At 41.1% G+C, this 21,573-nt stretch overlaps 1 protein-coding gene across 1 annotated transcript; it reads left to right on the forward strand.

Annotated features, from left to right (window-relative positions):
* Window positions 1–20,255, forward strand: mcm2 (minichromosome maintenance complex component 2). Its single transcript, XM_003217770.4, has 16 exons — window positions 1–135; window positions 1,771–1,958; window positions 3,108–3,283; window positions 4,842–5,105; window positions 6,046–6,265; window positions 7,366–7,573; window positions 9,362–9,496; window positions 10,960–11,151; window positions 12,189–12,282; window positions 12,769–13,019; window positions 13,811–13,937; window positions 14,165–14,277; window positions 14,641–14,883; window positions 15,660–15,842; window positions 16,470–16,625; window positions 19,050–20,255. The coding sequence occupies exons 1-16, from the start codon at window positions 130–132 to the stop codon at window positions 19,158–19,160; spliced, it is 2,667 nt and encodes an 888-aa protein (XP_003217818.1). The 5' UTR covers window positions 1–129; the 3' UTR covers window positions 19,161–20,255.
* Window positions 20,256–21,573: the final 1,318 nt, after the last annotated feature.

Genomic DNA, 21,573 nt, shown 5'->3' on the forward strand with positions numbered 1-21,573 from the left:
TTCATTATTCATGAGCTTTCGCGGGCTTTTGCACCACGTGACCCTCTTTCCCGCGGAATTCAGCCTGGCTCTGGGAGTGCAGTTAGAGGAGCCAAGCGCATAGCGGTGGATTTGTGAAAGTTTATCGAAATGGCGGTGAGTTGGTAATGGGCTCAGAGGGGGACTTTTTGATATAGGAAAAACCTTAAGCTTAACTTTTCTTGCTTGGTATTAAGTATAAAGTTTTAGTCCTTAGTGTGGAGCTTTTCCCTCTCTTGCTTTTCCTCTACGAGCAGCTTTTTTGGGGGAAATCTACTGAGTATTGAGTCTTTGATTGGGTTGTACTTTCTGGAGTTTGAAAGAATAGGGAGAGGGGTTGTAGGTGTGTGGATCTGGGCTTCTGTCCAAAGACAGCAAGATACAGGGCAACGGTACAGTCTAGGGGGCATCTGCACTGTAGAATTACTGCAGTTTGGCATCGCTTTAACTGCCATGGCTCAATACTATGGAATCACGGGAGTTGTAGTTTGGTGACGCACTCGCAGAAGGCTAAAGACTACAGAGAAGCCACTGAAATCCACAAACGTGGACAATTTCAACAGAAAGGAGGAAAACATGAAAATGAACAAAATACGGCTACCAGTATTATAAAAAAATCTAAAATCAGGACAGTAAATAAAGAAAAACGCTCAAAAACAGGAAAATTCCAGACATGAAACAATCAGGGCTAGCTAACACCTCCCAACAAAGGATTCCCCCAGAAAGGAAGCACCCAAAGCTTTAAAGCTAATTCAATGCTAATCAAGGTGATCAGTTGAAACATTCACACTTGCCTCCAATAGACAAGAGTTCTTTCCCCCACCCTGGACCTTCCACTGATATATAAACCCCGCTTGCTTTGTTTCCAACAAACCCTACAACCTCTGAGGATGCCTGCCATAGATGTAGGTGAAATGTCGGGAGAGAATTCTTCTGGGATATGGCCATACAGCCCAGAAAACTCACAGCAACCCAAGGCTAAAGACAGTTCCCAGGATTCTATACCATTGAGCCATGACAATGAAAGTGGTGTCAAACTGCATAAATTCTACCATGTATTGTAGTGGTTCTCAGCCTGTGGGTCCCCAGATATTTTGGCCTTCAACTCCCAGAAATCCTAACAGCTGGTAAACTGGCTGGGATTTCTGGGAGTTGTAGGCAAAAATACCTGGGGACCTACAGGTTGAGAACCAGTGCACTAGGCTGTAGTTTTATGTATAGCTACATGAAAGGAAGTTCTACTGGAGTTTGTGGGTTTCCCTTGCAGAAATATGCATTCTCTAGTCCAGGTGAAAAAGTATTTTGTAACATACATTTCATAGACTAAGGCATACTACACCAATTTTGTTCCTGGGTTATAGATGTCATTTCCTAATTGGTTCTATCAAAAAAACACAGGAAAAGTTTATTAAACTGCAAAAACTTTGTTTTTGCGGGACATCCTGCAGCGCATTTTGCTAGAGCTTTTCAATGAATATTTCCTAGAGTCTCAGCTATGTCAACATAGTTTGTGGCAGCCACAAAAATGAAGTTTCTGGAGTATAACAACTATGTTTAAAGTAAGTACCGTACAGTTGAATAGGAAATAATACACTCAAACCAGGAACAGAATTTTTTCAAATTTTGTTACATAGTGCGATAGGTTGGGTATCTCTTATCCGAAATCCTTGGGAATTGGGAAAGGAATTGGAAAAGCTCATTGGTGAACAGTGAGACATTTCTGACCATTGGTAATTTTACAACTTCCTTTAGGATTCCTCTGAGTCAAACGTGGTCACCAGCCCCCAGCCTAGCTCTCGGCGAGGTGATGCCCTCACTTCCAGCCCTGGGAGAGACCTGCCCCCCTTTGAAGACGAATCGGAAGGGCTCCTGGGGAACGAGGGGCTCCCTGACGAAGACGAGGAAGATGGAGAAGATCTCATTGGGGATGGGATGGAAAGGTAGGGGGCTTGCACTGCTTGCAGTCTTTGGGTCCTTACTGGGGCCACTTGTTTGGGGGCAGAATGGGGGTGATGCTTTACTACCTTGATATGGCTGGAAATCAGACATCCGTGAAAGCATGTGTTTTTAAGAGGCAAATGTTCTGTCTTTGGTTATGTTCTTTTATTTCTAAATTAAATAAAGTTTGTTTTAAATGGTCAGATACTATGAAAACTGAACCTTATTCCATCAGGATTTATTGTTGGAAGTAAACCTAAGAACTGGCAGTATCATTGTAGTATTATTTTTCTGTAAATATAGATATTTTAATAATGATTTTTGTTCAAGAAAGAAACAAACAGAGATAGATATCAGTTGCTGAAATGGTTTGAAGTTGTGATGATATATATTAGCTCTGATGAGATAGTATACCTCTGAAAGCTAGTTGCTCAAGAACTTGGTTGGGTGTTTGCTGTGGCCTTCAAAGCCTGTTTATCAGCTTCTCATAGCCATCTGATTGACCTCTGTGGGAGGTGAATGGCATTCCTTCTGCTCTGTATTTTTACTGTTGCCTCCACTCACCCAGCTGTAGCAGTGTTATACCCAAGCATCCTGACTGCAGATCCATGTTTCAAAATGCATTGAAAGTTGTTTCCAAACGGGTTTGCAAGACAAAGATGATGATACTGATGTGCCCAGATGTTCATTATGTGAGTCTACACCAGGTACGGGCAAACTTTGGCCCTCCAGGTGTTTTGGACTTCCAACTCCCACAACACCTGGAGGGCCGGTTTGCCAGAGCCTGGTCTACACTGATCATATAAGTGCAGTTTCAAACTGCATAGTACTGCATTATAGATACAGTCTCAGAAAGCTATCTGGATTCTTCTCCAGTATATATGCATATTTATATATAGGGTGTAGGCCGAGACTGTACAATTGCTCCAACTGCACAGTTCATGCCCGGAGTTCCTGTGAAAGAAAAGTGCTCACAAGTGAACATCTCATGGGTTTGGAATAAGATGATGGCAGCGTTTCTGTAGAATAAGTGATGTTTTCATATTCACTCACACTATGCTGTTCATTCACTGTTATGGCCAGAGCCTCAAAGCAAATTTAATGTCATTGCTAAAACACAACATGATCTAAGCTCTCTGTGTGGTGTCTAGGGACTACCGGCCTATTCCAGAGCTGGATGTCTATTCAGAGGATGGGCTGGCCATGGATGATGAAGATGTGGAGGAACTGACTGCCAGTCAAAGGGAGGCAGCAGAGCGGGCCATGAGGCAGAGGGACCGCGAACTGGAGCAAGGCCTGGGCCGCATGAGGACTGGCTTGCTATATGGTATGTTTGGGAAGAGCAATCTTTCTGCAGCATAGTTATTTAGCACACATAGATAATTTCTTGATGTTATTTATAGTGTTATTGCGAATAATACAATGGCAGTTGAAATGATCCCATGAACTCTTACCCCTAGTTGCAAATCTACTTGAAGAGAGTGGGAAGTCCAAGTAAATTACATATTAAGTTTACACGTATTGTATGTCCCACTTTTATAGTTAATAGTTAAGTCTGCAAAGCATGATCGCTATAGTCCCTTTAATGGGATTTAAACACATGAACATTTTATCTAGAAGTTGCAATAGAGGTGGTCACTACATTGCTTGACTTAATAAAACAAGGGATGGCAGTAGTTGATGGATAGCATACGTTGGCAATTTGCTTGAAATGAAATCACTTTTTGTGATCTATTATTATTATATTAATTTACATGCTTTTTCTCTATAAATTTCAAAAGATCATGTGATGCACCTGGGATGGGAATGTATATGAGGGCTGTCATTCTCAGGTGACTCAACCACCTTTATTTTCTTTCATCTCCTGCCACCCCATGTAATGTACTTGCAGCCAGAATTCAGTAATCTCCCATCCCCTTCCTTTCTGAAGGTAAAGCACTGCCTGTCTGTTGAACTTTAGAGATGAACTTTACACTACTACTACTACTACTAATAATAATAATAATACTTTGTTTATAACATGCCCTATGTTCCGAGGAGTCTCTACATACTCTTCCCCCACCTAAACATCCCCCAGGAAAAAAGAGAGAAGGAAAAAGAGAATGAATGAAGGAAGGAAGGAAGGAAGGAAGGAAGGAAGGGTGAAAGGGAATTGAGAGGTAGTGAGGGAGGGACAGGAGAGAGGGAGAAAAGAGAGGAGGAAGGAAAGACAAAAGGGAAGGTGAAAGAGGTTGAGAGGGAAGGAGGGAGGAAAGAGGGAAGGAAGGAAGGACGAAAAGGTGGAAGGGAAAGAAGGATGGAAGGAGAAAGAGGGATGTAAGGGAGGGAGGGAATGAGGAAGGAAAGAGAGAAGGAAGGAAGGATAGGATGGTGAGAGAGAGGAGTGCCTGTCCTGCTATAGCTGCCATCATTTCTGCCCACTGACTGTTCTAACTCGAGCAGAACTTTCCAAACTGTGTGTCATGATACTTTAGTGTGTTGGCTGCAGCATGTAAATATATCTTGCGAATGTATTGAGACACATTTGAGTCTGTTAAATAAGCAGTTTGTTTGCAGGGCAGTTGAAAAAGTTCAAAACTGCAAGGGAAGAAATTAAACTTTAAAAGACCAGACTATAAAAGGAACACTTAACTATACAAGCGGTCAGAAGAATTAAAAACAAACATAAATCAGGCTAAAAGGAGGGAATTAAGAGCCTATCAAAATACCTTTGCTTGACATTAAAATTACATCAAGGGGGGCCCCAGGCAACTCTGTAGTTTGAACTGCTGGCACCTATGAATCTGATGTGCTTTATGAAGGCAAAATTAGATTGGTATTGTCAACAGCTCTGTGGATGTTGCTGCTTGATCTGTCTCTTTTGATCATCTATCTCTGAAACCTAGAGAGTGATGATGAAGATGAGGACCGTCCCTCGCGGAAGAGGCGCCTGATTGAACGGGCTGCAGATGGCATGGAAGATGAGGATGAAGACATGATTGAGAGCATTGAGAACCTGGAAGATATGAAGGGACACTCTGTGAGGGAGTGGGTGTCCATGGCAGCTCCTCGGCTGGAAATTTACCACCGCTTCAAGAACTTCTTGAAGACTCACGTTGACGAGCATGGACACAATGTCTTCAAAGAGAGGATCAGTGACATGTGCAAAGGTATCATTGTGAGGAAACATGGAGAAAATACATTAGAAAGAAGTACACAAGCTTAGAATAACTTGAATTAATTTCCTGTGCAAGCTGTAGAGATTTACTAGCAAGACATGTGATCGTTTTTAAAGCAAGGATAATTTATTTTATGCCAATAAGCATCTGTGTTTCATATCATCTAAACATTATCACTGGAATTTGGAATTTTTATTTGTGAAACAAAACATAATTTCACATATAGGAATAATGGAAAACCTATAGGTTAGGTTTTGGTTAACAAAAGTTGTTCTTGTTGTAACTAAAATAGCTATCACTGATAGACTTAAAGTTCAAATAATCAACACCAGAAAACGTTATATCTGATATTTAGAATAATTTATATTCTTAATATTGCTATCAAATAATATGCTGTATGTCGTAACACAGAAATGAACAAATATTGTTGCATAATTATGTGTTATTATTATGTATTATAATATAGAATCCCCTGATGGAACAGTGGGTTAACCCCTTGTGCCAGCAGGACTGGTGACTTGAAGGTTGGGTTGCTGACCTGAAGGTTGCTGGTTCGAATCCAACCTGGGGAGATCACGGATGAACTCCCTCTATCAGCCCCAGCTCCATGCGGGGACATGAGAGAAGCCTCTCACAAAGATGATAAAAACATCTAAACATCTGGGTGTCCCCTCAGCAATGTCCTTGTGGAAGGCCTATTTTCTCACACCAGAAGCAATTTGCAGTTTCTCAAGTCACTCTTGACAAGAAAAAATATATATAATGTATAGGAAGGTTTGCTTAGCAATTTACAGTGCAGTCCTATACTTCCTCAGAAGTCCTGGACATATTTCTGGTAAATGCATATAGGTTTGCAGTTGTGTTAATTTTTTGCGGAGTAGGAGGAACTTTGTAATGCTTTGTCCAAAATGTGTTTATTTTCCTTTGTCAGAGAACAGAGAGAGCCTGGTGGTGAATTACGAAGACCTGGCTGCCCGGGAGCATGTCCTTGCCTATTTCCTTCCAGAAGCCCCAGCTGAAATGTTGAAAATCTTTGATGAAGCAGCCAAGGAAGTGGTGTTGGCTATGTACCCCAAATATGACCGGATTGCTAAGGAAATCCATGTCCGCATCTCACATCTGCCTTTGGTGGAGGAGCTACGATCACTCAGGTAAGGAGTCAGTTTGGCCCTGGTCTGTGATGTACCCACTCCTGAATGAACTATCGCTGGCTAGTTCTGAAGAGCAAAAACCTAGGAGCCAAACTCTTTCCTAACAGCAGTTTCTCTGTCCTCATTAACACTCCAATTGTAACACGGCTATTAAGAAGTCTTTCTGGTGTCAGTGAAAGAAGGATATTTAGAATTGTTGCTTCTGCTAAAATTGTAATTCAAGATTTTCTGTTGTTGCTTTCCCAAAATGGAATTGCTGTGCTGCTAAATGTCCAACTATATTCCTCAATATAGTCATGGGACCTTTCTGAAGAATGCTTGCATATGAACCTTCCATGTATTGATTCACTGTTGGTCTTTCTGGGAGTTAGCATGGTGTAATGATGTGAGTCTGTCTTTGGAGACCAACATTCAAATCCCCACTCAGCTATGGAAATGTACTGGGTAATGACTTGAAGGTATACAACAAAAATTAGTCATTCCATTCAGAGAGGATGAATCATATGGTCTGCATGCAGTCCTCAAGGTCACTTTTTCAGGTCGCATATTTTCCCTTCTCTATCTTTAGACAGCAGGGCTGCTAATGGCATTTTGCTTCATTTGGGGCTGCAATGAAAAACAATGTTTAAACAAGCCTTTAATAATGCCTATCCCCCATGGTCTGCAATTAATGCACTTTTATTCCATGCCCTTGTTCCTTAGCTACAACTTGCACTATTACATTCCCTTGTTCTTGTTTACAGTTTGGACGTGTTTTACGGCAGTTGTTACCATAGGTTATTGGGTGCTGTTCTGAGTGTAAACTGTTGTTTTATATGCTATTGGTTTTACTTTTTGTTACTGTGTGTTTATTTATGCATTGTTTTAGACACATTGTGTGACATGTAAGCCACTCCGAGTCCCTTTGGGGGAGCTGGAGGCAGGGTACAAAAATAAAAAAGTTATAAATGTGTTTTCTCAAAACATTCATTTCCCAGGCTCCTTTCTTGCAGTTCCTATGCAGTATACTTGAATGCTATGGTCACCAATGAGAGAGAACTGTAGTTATGTTTGCATCTCAGAAACCTGGTTTATCCTCCTCCCCCTTCCTTTTCTCTTAGGCAGCTTCACTTGAACCAGCTGATCCGCACAAGTGGGGTTGTGACAAGCTGCACCGGGGTCCTTCCCCAACTCAGCATGGTCAAATACAATTGTACGAAGTGTAGCTTCATCCTGGGGCCTTTCTCACAGTCCCAAAACCAGGAGGTAAAGCCAGGCTCCTGCCCTGAGTGTCAGTCTGCAGGCCCTTTTGAAATCAACATGGAGGAGGTAAGCTGCCCCAAAGCCTGCTTCCTAGGCTAATGGCTTAGCACATTAGATTGTACTACACTTTTCTGTTGAGGATTTCCATGGACTTGTAGCATATATCTGGATATCTTGGAGGCTGGTGTTCTTTCCATTAAAAGTAAAAAGTATGTTTTGACCCATAGCATGCTGTTAGTGGTTTGGGAATGTGTTCGTTTGCTGTGCGTGGACATTTCATAGTGAATTAGTTTCTGGCCTAGGAAGGTGCATAAGGTATATTTCTCTAGTATTGTTTTGTCAATTTGCAGCTATATACTATTCTGACAGTTCATCACATGGGTACAAGCCATAAGATGCTATTTCTCATGATTAAACACTTTTAAACGTCAGTAATGAGGTCCAAGATGGTAAATCTTAGTACCATTTGTTTCCCTTAAAAGCAGGAATAGGAAATCTTTAGTCTTTCTGATGATGGTAGATTTTAACCCAAACATCAGTCCTAGCCAGTAGTGAATAACAATACAAATTACATTTCAGTGACATCTGGAGGTGGTTACAATTTATCTGCCCCTGTAACACAAAAGTGGGCTTTTCATTAGACCAAAGGTTCCCAAGTATTTTTCAATCATGGAAACTTCAGAAGACATTTATTTTCCATAGAACTCCAACTTCATCCCTGAATTGTTCAATCAGAATATATATTCTGGATCATTTTACATTAATCGTTTATTTATTTATTTATGGTATTTATACCCCACCATCTCACTCCAAAGGGGACTGAGTGGCCTTACAATAGGCAGCAATTTGATGCCACATAAAAAGACATAGGGTAAAATAGTCATATACATTAAAAACATAAAATTAAAGCATATAAACATTAAAGCCAGTTTTTTAAAAACCACATAATCTGAACTCATAGTCAGGAGCTATACCAGTCATAATTGCACATATTCCATCTTTACTTATTGCACTGCATTACTGTCCAAAAGCTTGGTCCCACGGCCATGTTTTTAGTTTCTTTCTGATTGTCAGGAGGAGAGGGAGTTCCATAGCCGAGGGGCCACCACTAAGAAGACCTTGTCCCTCGTCCCCACCAACCACACCTGTGAAGGAGGTGGGACTCAGAGCAGGGCCTTCCCAGAAAATCTTAACCTCTGATCTTAACCTTTAATTGAAATACATTTCCTAATTTCCTATAAAACACCTAGCTTTTAGTAAATTTTACTCTTGATAGATTATGAAAAATATTCCAATATCTCAAATGTTTTTCATCTCAAAAACTGTACAAGAAATAATACATTTAAAAATTTATGTGGACTCATTGTGAAAAATCGACTACATATGAATCACTCTTGGTCAAATTGCAAATAAAATGTTGAAATGTGAAGCCATTAACTATACCTGATAGCAAAATTGTAGTACAAAATAGCTATTATGAGAACAGTAAATCAAATAGTTGGCATTGTACCAATATTTGTTTTGAAATCTGTTTTTAATTTAATTTTTGAAATCTTTCTTAGAACCTGTATGATGCTTTTGTGGAACCCTAGTGTTCCATGTTACACAGTTTGGGAACCACTGCATTAGACTATTCTACAGTAGAGCAAGATGCGTTCTGGCAAAGCCTTTCTGTATTTGGTGGAATCTCCAAATTAAGTTCAGCAGTCAATATTGTGGAATTTTTGGGTTTCAAGGTCTGAGGTTGCTTCTTGTTTTCCGCAAAAGGGAAACTAATACCATGCAAATCCAAGCCACTAGGTTCTGCAGTTGATTTTAAACCTTGTCCAGTAATGCATATTGATTTCCCCACAGACGGTGTACCAGAACTACCAGCGCATCAAAATCCAGGAGAGCCCTGGGAAGGTGGCTGCTGGCCGGCTCCCTCGCTCAAAGGATGCCATTCTACTCGCCGACCTGGTTGACAGCTGCAAGCCAGGAGATGAGATTGTAAGTCCTGTCTCAGAATTGGAGGTACAGGGAGATTGTGGGGTATTCACACGATCTTAAAAATGCAGTCTGGTCATGTAGAAACGAACAATAAGGCATCATCTTAAAAAGAGCAGCATCAACTTGTAAAAGAAGAATAAACCAAACAGTTTACTGAATTCCATAATAATAATAATAATAATATCATCAGCTGCTGTAAAATCATATCTTCAGCTGCTGTAAGAAAATGATTCATTGGAACTTATGCCTCAAGTACCACCTCCCAGCAGTAAAGAACTGGTGGGATCACAAACCTGCAAAGGTAATGGAAAATGAACACGCAAAGATACTGTGGGACTTTCGAATCCAGACTGACAAAGTTCTGGAACACAACACACCAGACATCACAGTTGTGGAAAAGAAAAAGGTTTGAATTATTGATATTGCCATACCAGGTGACAGTCAAATTGATGAAAAACAACAGGAAAAACTCAGCCGCTATCAGGACCTCAAGATCGAACTTCAAAGACTCTGGCAGAAACCAGTACAGGTGGTCCTGGTGGTGATCGGCACACTGGGTGCCGTGCCAAAAGATCTCAGCCGGCAATTGGAAACAATAAACTTTTGACAAAATTATGATCTGCCAACTGCAAAAAGCCACCTTACTGGGATCTGCACGCATCATCCGGAAATACATCACACAGTCCTAAACATTTGGGAAGTGTTCTATCTTGTTTGCTCTGTCATACTGTATCATTGTGTCAATAATAATAATAATAATAACTTTATTTTTATATCCCACCTCCATCTCCCCGGAGGGACTCAGAGCGGCTTACATGGGGAACACGCCCAATCCAACAACAATTAAAACCAACCATAGATTAGAACATAACTCAATAAAATCAATAACATTACAAAAGACAATAACATAACATGAAACAGCATTGTCAATCCATCACAATCACAATAGGGCAGTATTGTGCACATGCAGAACATGCAGAAAAATTGAAAATTTAACTTTTGGGTATTCTTTTTTTTAGCTTCCCAACCTCTAATGCATCTTGACAGTTGTCAGCTGATGATTCTACATTTAGTAATACTATTAGTAGAATGGTTTCAACTGTACTATTTATAGGGATTTTTACCATTAGAAACTGCAGAGGTTGTGTGAAGATGTCCTATATATCACAATAGTTTTGTTCTTTCTGCAAGCATTACTTTTAAATCATTTTTTTTCACAGAGTGGCGATGCTCACACCACTCAAAGAGAACTTCTGCAGATACTTAACTGCTTTTATAAACAAGTGTTGAATAGAGTTCACAGCTTTTGTTCCCTCTATGGCTCAGTAATGCATATGCCACAACAATGTCGATTCAAGTAATATATGCACTTACTAGAGCTGACTGGTTTATCCTCTGTGCCTCTCTGAATTGCAAAGAATTGTTCTGATAACTGAATAATGCCCCCTTTTTGTGCCTTTCAGGAGCTAACTGGAATATACCATAATAATTATGATGGTTCTTTGAACACAGCCAATGGGTTTCCAGTGTTCGCCACAGTAATCCTGGCCAATCACATTGCCAAAAAGGATAACAAGGTTGCTGTTGGGGAACTTACAGATGAAGACATGAAGGTCCTTGTAGGCCTGTCCAAGGATGAGCAGATTGGAGAGAAAGTGAGTTGGGAACCAGAGATGGAAACAAGGCATGGCATGTGTTGAACAGTAAGGGTTTGCCAGGTAGAACTTTCTGTGTAATTAGTAGTTTTGCTTCTGTAGAGGGATGATTTCTAAAGCAGGGGAGAGAAATATGTGGGCATCCAGTGTTGTTGAACTTCCATGCTCCCAGCCAATATAGCCAATAGTGAGAGATAATGGGAGTTACTGTGCAACAGCATCTGGAGAGTTGTGTGAATCCCACTCCAAGGATAATATGGGTTGTTTCAGAAAATGTCCCATCACTCCTTTTCTTCCACCAGCATTCATTCATGGCATATTTGAATTTTCCCCCTTGATACAGATTATGTTTTTAAATTAGAAAGAATCTGCTAAGCTATGCTTCAGATAAGAATTGGTTACCAGAAAAGAAGGGGGAGGCATCTCATTGATGACTACTTCACTATTCTTTAATGTGATGCCAAGCCCTTTTATTTTTATGAGCATTTTAAATGCAATTTAATATCTTGTACATATTATGTTTAACACCCTTCACATATTCCCCATGCATACGGCTAATATACTATGTTACACAATTTTTGTTCTTTGGTTACAAATGTAATTTCGGCATTGGTTTTATCATAAAAACATGGGAAAAGTTTATTAAATTGCAAAAACTTTGTTTGTGGGGGACATCCTGCAGCACATTTTGCTATAGTTTTTCAATGAATATATCATCGAGTCGCAACCAATTTAACATAGTTGGTGGCAGTCACAAAAACAAGGTTTCTGGAGTAAAACAATTACTTTCAAAGTAAGTATCATACAGTTAAACAGGAAATAACACTTTCAAACCAGGAACAGATTTTTTTTCAAATGTTGTTGCATAGCGATATTGCCCAGGAGGTGGAAAAAGGGCTTGCAGTTTGAGAGGATTTTGAACAGCTTCCTATTGCAAAACAGGGCTTGCTTTCTCGTTCACGCATGTACACATATTCATTTACACACAGGATGTTTGGTACCAAGGATAAATTTCTGAAAACTGTTTCTGCTTTCAGATCTTTGCCAGCATTGCTCCTTCAATTTATGGACATGAAGACATCAAGAGAGGCTTGGCGTTAGCCTTGTTTGGGGGAGAACCCAAAAATCCAGGTGAGTTGCAGTGTTACATTCATTATGGGTATGACCAATATGAAATCCCTATTATGTTACAGTTGTGTTACATTGAAAAGTGTTGTTTTGAAGAAATGAAAGACAATCCTCATTTTTGGTACATTTCTCCAAAACCAGCTCCTGCTCCTTGCAAAAGATGAATCTATTCTGATTTTTTTTTTAGAGTTTTGTTGGAAATTTTGTATATGTAAATGAGTAAGACAACTGGGGAAAAGTCTCTATACATTTCTGTTCAGTTCTTTGTTCTGCTGAACCAGTTTTTGGGCTGTTGGATTGGATGGGGATGCATCAACTTAGTATGACATTCTGCATTCACTGCATCCATACTTTTAACACTGACCTTCAAAAAATATTATTTATCTGGTCAGGATTATTGAAGTTAAGAAAATGTTAGTAAGTTCTGCTCCAAATGCTTTACCACACCACGGAGTGCTTCATTCACTTAAACTGCTTGAAATGCCTTAGGAGGAAAACACAAGGTCCGTGGTGACATCAACGTCTTGCTTTGTGGAGATCCTGGAACAGCCAAGTCTCAGTTCCTCAAGTATGTGGAAAAAGTATCCAGCAGAGCCATCTTCACCACCGGCCAGGGGGCTTCTGCCGTTGGTCTGACTGCCTATGTGCAGAGGCACCCAGTCAGCAAAGAGTGGACCCTGGAGGCAGGTGCCCTGGTGCTGGCAGACAGGGGAGTCTGCTTGATAGATGAATTCGACAAGGTGAGCATCCCTCTAAGAACATGGGAGGGTTTGACTTAAGGACCAAAGCAGATGTTATGCATCATTACCAAAGGCTGCTCAGGGCAAAGCCCATGAAACTAGCAACTGAGAAGGAGAGATGAAGGAAAAGTTGAATTTGAGGCCATCTCCTTGTGCCACTATAAGCAAGGCTGCTGATTTGATTCTGGGACCACAAGCAAGAGGGACATAGTTCATCACAGTGGCAGAAATGTCACAGTTTGTGGATGGAGAGGCACAGCGTTGCATTGCATACTTCTTGAGCTTTCTCCAACATTAATTTTCTAAGGCACAGCCTGTGGCCCTCCAGATGTTTAGGGCTCCAATTCCCAGAAGCCCTGGCCAGTGTGTCCAATGATCAGGAGTTCTGGGAACTGAAGTCCAAAACACCTGGAGGGCCGCAGGCTATGCAGGCCTATTCTAAGGCAGCATCTGTTTTGGGGTGGTGGAATAAAGCTCCCCAAAACAACCATTCACTCAAAATGGGTTAGGTGACATCCTTTGATGGCCACGACATCACTAGGTCTCTTGCCAAAAACAGCCAGCTAAAAGTTTCTCAGTGCTTCAGACAGGAAGCTAACTTGTAAATGTAGGACTAAAGGGAAATCTTCCTCTGAGAATCTCCAAACCTAGTCAGGTTCTTACTATTTATTGCAGTCCAGCACCTTGCACAGAGATGTTAAGGTTTGTCTTGAAATGTGTCTCTCAGTCTCTGCCACATTCAGTTGCATAGATGAACTCGTCACAGTTTAAACCACTTGTTGATTCTTCAGATGACTGATCAGGACAGGACCAGCATCCACGAAGCCATGGAGCAGCAGAGCATCTCTATCTCAAAGGCGGGCATTGTCACATCTCTGCAAGCGCGATGCACTGTTATTGCTGCAGCCAACCCCATAGGTATGACACTGAGCGTTGTGAAAGTGAGAAGCTCCTTCTGTTTGGTAGTGATTAAAATTGCCTCATGTGGATTGGCACATCTTTGAAAGCAATGAAAGAAACAATCTTTGTCTAAAAGCAGTGAGACAAAGAGTAGACTAGTGCCAAGGGAGAAAGAGGAGAGTGCTAATTATTCTGAAAAGCTACTTTAAATTTTATTTCTAAATTGGTTTCTTTATTTATCCTAGGTGGGCGTTATGATCCATCCTTAACTTTCTCAGAAAATGTTGATCTCACTGAACCCATCATATCTCGATTTGATATACTTTGTGTAGTCAGAGACACTGTGGATCCTGTTCAGGTATGAACTTTTGCGCTTTTACTTCTTACATGAGCAAGGTGCAAGGACAGATGTATGTATGTAGCTACTGCCATACAATTTTAGTATATCAAGGAGGTAGATAGGAGAGCTTGCAAGATGGAAGCAGTTACTTGTTTGTATTACTATGGGCACACATACTGGGAGAATAGCACGGACGCTTTGAGTAAGTGTGGTTAGAAGATAGATCAGCCCATCAAACTCTTTGAATATCTGTGTTGCTCCCTTTTGTGTTCTGCCTTATGAGTTGCCTGGTTTGGCACTTTAAAAAATTAATTTCTTGAGATTCCTTCCTGGCAAATGAAATGGCTTGAATGTTTTCCTTATTTCAACACCTTGTTTCAGGATGAGATGTTGGCTCGATTTGTAGTTGGCAGCCACATCAAGCATCACCCCAACAGCAAGGACCTTGTGAATGGAGATTCCCAAGAGATTGTCCTCCCAAATACCTATGGTGTGGAACCCATCCCGCAGGAGATCCTGAAGAAGTACATTATCTATGCAAAGGAAAAAGTCCACCCAAAACTCAACCAGATGGATCAGGACAAAGTGGCCAGGATGTACAGTGAACTGAGGAAAGAATCCATGGTAAGAATTCAATAGAATGAAGTAAGACGTCTACATGTAGAATAATGTGTTGCTGGAAAATGAGAGGAACTGAATGTTAGGACTATATGTGTGCCAGGCACTGAACTGCTTCCTCTGACAGTGAACCTGGGGAATAATTGGAGCTCATACATGTGCATGTGCCTTCAAGTCACCTGTTGACTTATGGCGATCCTATAAATGTAATAAAGTTTTCTTTGTAAGGAGGTACTATTTAAGTTAAGGCTTTTTAAATCTTTCCTCTCATGACTCCTTTTGGCCTGAGAAATTTTTACATGACCCTAGGTATATAGGTATATAAAATAAATATAAAAAAACAACATTTGCTAATAATACATCAGCATTTGCAAAACAAGCCGATTTTCCTTTTTATGAAGTACAACTAAAGCATCTTCTGCACAATCCACTGTAAACGCTGCACAGCAGATATGTATACTTGTCTGAAACACCCACTGGGTGACATTCAGAAAACCTTTGCTGTTGCCAAAATTTTGGTAGTTTAAGAAACAGTGATTTAAGTAAACTGATAGTAGAGTGTTGCTTGTCTTCTGTTTGCCAGCAGATGGCATGGTTTCCCTTCATTTTGATCCACTTTGAATAGAACTGCTTTATTATTAGCTTCCAGCAGCTTTTGTTTCGCTTTGGTTTGGTTTCTCTGAGTTTTTACATTCACAGAATTGAAAAGTGCCTTAACGTAGAAGGTGGGTAGAAAGGAAAGCACTTGGCAGTTGGGCAACTCCTCTTTCCTCTTTCCACAGGCAACCGGAAGCATCCCCATCACAGTGCGCCACATTGAGTCCATGATCCGAATGGCGGAGGCGCATGCGCGCATGCACCTGCGGGATTATGTGGTGGAAGACGATGTCAACATGGCCATCAGAGTTATGCTTGAGAGTTTCATCGACACGCAGAAGTTTAGTGTTATGAGGAGCATGAGGAAGGTGTGTGGGATGCGATTGTTTGGGCCGGGTAGATTGGGGTGTTTCTGTTAAAGATTGTATTGAGGATCAATGATGTAGAGTAACTGAACTCTAAATCTCAATGCCCTCTAAAGTAGATCCACAGTTTGGTCCACAAAAGTGGGATTCGGGAGCCACATGTAAAACATACTTTGTAAAGAGAGATGTAAAGGAGCACCCGGTGACGCAGTGGGTTAAACCACTGAGCTGCTGAACTTGATAACCAAAAAGTCAGCAGTTTGAATCCAGGGAGCGAGGTGAGCTCCCACTGTTAGCCCTAGCTTCTGCCAACCTAGCAGTTCAGAAACATGTAAATGTGAGTAGATCAATGGGTACTGCTTTGGCAGGAAGGTAATGGCACTCCCTGCAGTCATGCCGGCCACATGACCTTGGAGGTGTCTACGGACAATGTGAGCTCTTCGGCTTCAAAATGGAGATGAGCACCAACCCCCAGAGTCGGATACAATTGGACGATGTCAGGGGAAAACCTTTACCTAATGTAAAGAGTATCGTAACATTGCTTGCCATTTTCCCCCCACAGACACGCTTTTGAACTGGTGGAGTGTAGACTCTTTTCCTCTTTCAACTTTCTCTTTTTCCCTTTTGCAGACTTTTGCCCGATACCTCGCCTTCAGGCGAGATAACAATGAACTCTTGCTGTTCATTTTGAAGCAGCTGGTATCGGAACAAGTGATGTATCAGAGGAATCGCTATGGGGCTCAGCAGGATACCATTGAAGTGCCAGAGAAAGACTTGGTTGATAAGGTAAAGGGGAACTTCTCCTGCCCAATCCCTCCTTCAATGCATTGTGTTGGGAACCTGCATATATCTCTTCTAAAGCTCTCTACATTTCTTCTTCTGAGCTTTGACAAAGGGCCTGGGAGTGAAAGCTGACAACCAGCAAAGAAAAGCACGAGATGCTAGAATAGCTGTTAAAGTTGGTGTCTGTTTTCACCTCTGCAGAAAAGTTGCACAAAGCCTCATGAAGAGAAGATGAGCCAAGGGTGCCTAGAAAGCTTACTGTAAAGCTAGCAAGAGAAGACTGCATTAATTGTGACTACATTGCATCCATGTAGTTAAATGTTTATACCCATAGAATCTGGCAGACACTAATCTCCTGGAAAATGATTAGGGTGGGAAAAGTGCTGTCTTCCAGATGTTGTTGGACTACAGTTCCCGTAGTCATAGTCAGTAGTGAGAGATGCTAGGTGGTTGCATTTCGCCTATGGCTGACCTAAGATATTCAACCATAGTCCTCTGGAGAGCAGATTAGCCTTAGTCATTGGCTGGATATTTTTGCAGTGAATCTATGCCTATCATTTTTGGCATGAAATGAAAATGTTGTGGGTTGTGGGCAAGGAAAAAATAATGGATTACATATCAGCTATGATAGTCAATGTAGCATTGCAATTTGAGTATTGAACAACAACTATGGAAACCAGGGTTTGGACATAGAAACCTATTGGTTGACTTTGGGCAAGTCACACTCTCTCAGCCTCAGAGAAAGGCAAAGGCAACCCCCCTCTGAACAAATCTTGTGAAGAAAACCCTGTGATGAGGTCACTATAGGTCGAAAATGACTTGAAGACACAACAACAATGAGAGAATTGTTTATAGAAGTGTGGTTGGACATGGAAAATTGGCCAGACTCTGTTTGGTTCAGAAATATGAAAGGCATGGCATCAGTGAGATGATCCCTGGACTACAGCCAATCCCTAGTAAGTTTCCAGGAAAGAAAGGAACAGTTGTAGCCAATTGACACACGTTCAGTGCTGTCCCCTAGCATACTTGGAAGGCCCCCCACATCTGAGATCAAATGGTGAGACTGTGTGAAACCTGTGTGCTTCTTGTCATTGCCAACTTCAGCAAGAGACCAAAGGTATTTACTGCAAAACAGTGGTGTGGGTCTAGGGCATTCTTCCAAATCTCCTCTTAAAAGAAAGGAGAACCTCTCAGTCATCATTGTATGTAGAAATTAAAGCTGAGAGCCTCCTTGAGTATTAAAGGCAATTGGATATACAAAGATATGATTGATAACATAGGTCCTTCCTGCTTAACATATATGTTGTATGAATTTTGAAGTACTGGATATACATTGAGTAGACAGTTTGGTTCTTTGAAACCTTTTCCCTGGTGGAGGGTTCTGTGCATCTCTCCAGTCTGTATGATTTTACCATTAAGATGCCAGTCAATGTTTTTACTGTCTCAAAGGATCATTCATCCCCCAAAAACTAGCTGGTGCCTTTGTGTTTAAATAGATCCTAATAATAGAATTCTATAGTTGGAAGAGAAACCAAGGATCATCCAGTCCAACCATCTGTCAGACAGCAGTACACAAAGCATTCCTGATAGATGGCCATCTAGTCTCTGCTTATAGATCTCCAAAGAAGAGGATCCCACCACACTCCAAGGCAGCATGTTTCACTTTTAAACAGCTCTTACCATCAGGAAATTATTCCTTATATTTATATATTTGCATATAGTCATGGTGACAAGTAGCTATGTCTGCAAGATCAGGCAGAAATTGGACACATAAAATAAGACCCTGTATTTATGGTAGATATGTTCCTGACTTGACCACTGTAAATTGAAATCATGGATATGATGGAACGCCATTAAATTACCTGATGTCCAGTCCCAGCATACCATAGAGTTGTCTTGGAGGACCAAGAGATTCTTGGTGGTGTCTTCTATAGAAATTAACTAGATCCTCCAACACATCTTATGTTAACTTTCAGTGGAGCCATCCCATAAATTTGCCTAGGCCAGACATGGGCAAACTTTGGCCCTCCAGGTGTTTTGGACTTTGACTCCCACAATTCCTAACAGGCTGTTAGGAATGGTGGAAGTTGAAGTACAAAACACCTGGAGGGTTAAAGTTTGACCATGCCTGGCCTAGAAGAACTAGCAGATTTATAGGGACCATTTTTCCTTAGGCATGGGCGCAAGTGAAACCACAGATGTGGGTTCCACACATGGGTCTTACTGTGTGCTTGTCTCCTCACTTTTGTACATTAACTCCTGCAGAATTGCCTTGTCTTTTTTGACTTGAATAATATGCCAATAATGATGTCTCTCTCTACCATACATTATTTTGTGCTAAATGAGTAGGCGTTCAGGATGTGGAGCCTCGCAATTGTATCTGTGTCTGACAGGCGTGCCTCCCTTTCTCTCCATCTCTCTGCCCAGGCTCGCCAGATCAACATCCACAACCTTTCTGCCTTCTACGACAGTGAATTGTTCAAGATGAACAGATTCAGCCGTGATGTGAAGCGGAAACTGATTGTGCAAGCATTCTGAGACCAATGAATTCCTAAGTGACTGCAGAGGAAAAGAATTGGGGGCTTTGCTTTATCTTGCAATGCAGCAACACACAAACAATTTTCTTTTCCTCCAGGTATCACAGGAAGAGATCTGGAGGCTCTCCTGAAGGACTTGTGAATAGAACAGAATAGGGCCGAATAGTTAACATCCCCAGAATCCTATGTGTTTAATTGTAGTTGAGCTTGTTGAATGGACATTTACAAAAAGATGGTTTTCTGCTGGCCTCAGTTTTAAAATCTCACTTTTTGGGGGTAGAGCAATCACAGCAAGGAAATCTGTTCCAAGAATTGTTCATTGGAACAATTTAAATCGTGTGGAGTTTGTGCCCTTTTATTACTGGGAGTCACCAGAGGTCATTTGAATACCTGAGGAACAAATATGTTTGGGTTGAACTTCCTTACTTTCTTAGAATGTGCATCGCTGGTCCCATGCATTTTCCCTGTGAGGGAAATGTCTTCGCTGTCTCTAAATATGAAGTTAACATACCGATCACCCACAGGGAAATGGGACGTGAAGTCAGAAACAATTTTCACACTTGTGTTAAAAACAGCTGAAGCTTCTGAAGTCATTTCACAGGTTCATATACCACATAGCAGTTTGTATGTTTGCCTATGGAAAACTGAAATGGTCCCTTTGGGGGCCTTCCTCCTTCCCTTCACCACAATGTGTATCGTATTTTAAAAAATCTGAATACATAGGCGGTTACGTGTCTGCCCAGGAGGATGTAGATTTGGAGAAGTTTTAATATGGAAGAAATAAAGGTTGAGGAACAGCTTTTTGCAAAGAAAGCAAAAATGTATTGGTTCTACTTTTTTTTTAACAGAGTATGGATTTCTAAATCTGGCACCATAGTGGATTTGCAAGCTCTTCTCTCTTTGTAAGGGTGGTGGGTGTTCTAGCATTGGTCGATTACAGTCTCCACAAGCTTTCTGGTGAATTGCTTATCTTTTCAGTTACTGTATTTCCTCAGTTCTAAGATGCACCCCTCCTCCTGCCATATGAACATCTCTAAAAATTGGGTGTTCTTTTATGTGCAAAAATAAAGGGTCCTTTTCTATTGGTAGTACTGAATTTAATGTGCATCTTAAAATCTGTGGCGTCTTGGAATCAAAGAAATACAGTGCTGCTTCTGTGACTCTTACAAGATTGAATTAGCAATGACAGAACAAAACACAGTTACATCTCCTCTTATATTGCCTCCTTCTGAATCATTGGTTGTTAACAGCCAGGCAGGGCTCTTGGCATTTATCCTGTCACTTCCTACATTAAATGTGAGGTTTTCACCCTCTGTCCAACTGCTAGGACCATGAAATGTGGACTTTCAACCCTTTATCTCACAAATGTATACACCAAGTGTAAGTCAATCACACCAGTGCTACTAACTGATTCCTCCCAGGGAATCCCACCATTGAGGCCAAATGTGTGGATCTTTACTCAACCCACCGAAGCTTTTCAGTGTGTGCTGCAAACAGTGTACGGATTTCTGTGATTCCCCACTGCTGCTGCAAATATAGGCTTCCTCCGGTCCCTCATGCCCTCAAGCTTAACACAAGACTACTTTTATTCCCAACATGACACCAACCTTCAACCCTCGATGCCATAACCACAGATACGTTGGTGAAAAATGTATAAAAACAAAACTTTGTTTATGGAAGGTAAACATAAAACAGCTGATTGCTTATAGATATATTTCAAACACCTCGGTCTCAATCTAAATCAGACCATTGCCAATTACTTTTAACTCTGGCTTCTTTCTCGCTCCAACTTTAGTCTAACTCAAAAATCTTTCCCTTGCTTGTCTCATGGATAATAAGTCAAGCACCATGTTTATATACAAAACCAAATACATTGCTGCCTAAAGGTAAGATGACATATCCCTCCATTCCAAGCTAGAAGGTGATAGGCCATGGTTGGAGCTTCTTCAGTCCTGGGCAATGGAATAGGACTATTTTCCACTGCAGCGGAGGGTAGCTAGCCCGTCTGCCAGTTTCAGGAGTGCCGGGCAGGCTGTGCAGTGCACGATGGAAATCTGCCTTTTTTGCCTTTCTCCCAGCATCTGCCACCTGAGGTGGGTCCCTCGTTCTAATGCCAAGGCTGGCCATGAATACCTCTGAAACAACTTTATGATTCCCATTTGTAGAATAAATTTTAACTTACTATTGCATTTATAACAATATGTAATTCTGAATACTTTCTACAGGACATTGAATGGATTCTGCTTTTGAATGCCTCACCAAGCTACAACTTCCAGAATTGCATAGGATTGAGTGCTGACAATCAAGGTCATAGCCAGAAAAAATGGGGGGGGGGGGGGGTCGAAACTTTTTTTTTAAGTCAATCATGAAGAGCAGTTCCATAACTCAAAATAATTTAGAAATCAGGCTCCACT

Source organism: Anolis carolinensis, chromosome 2, assembly GCF_035594765.1.
Source record: "Anolis carolinensis isolate JA03-04 chromosome 2, rAnoCar3.1.pri, whole genome shotgun sequence".
Classification (NCBI taxonomy): domain Eukaryota; kingdom Metazoa; phylum Chordata; class Lepidosauria; order Squamata; family Dactyloidae; genus Anolis; species Anolis carolinensis.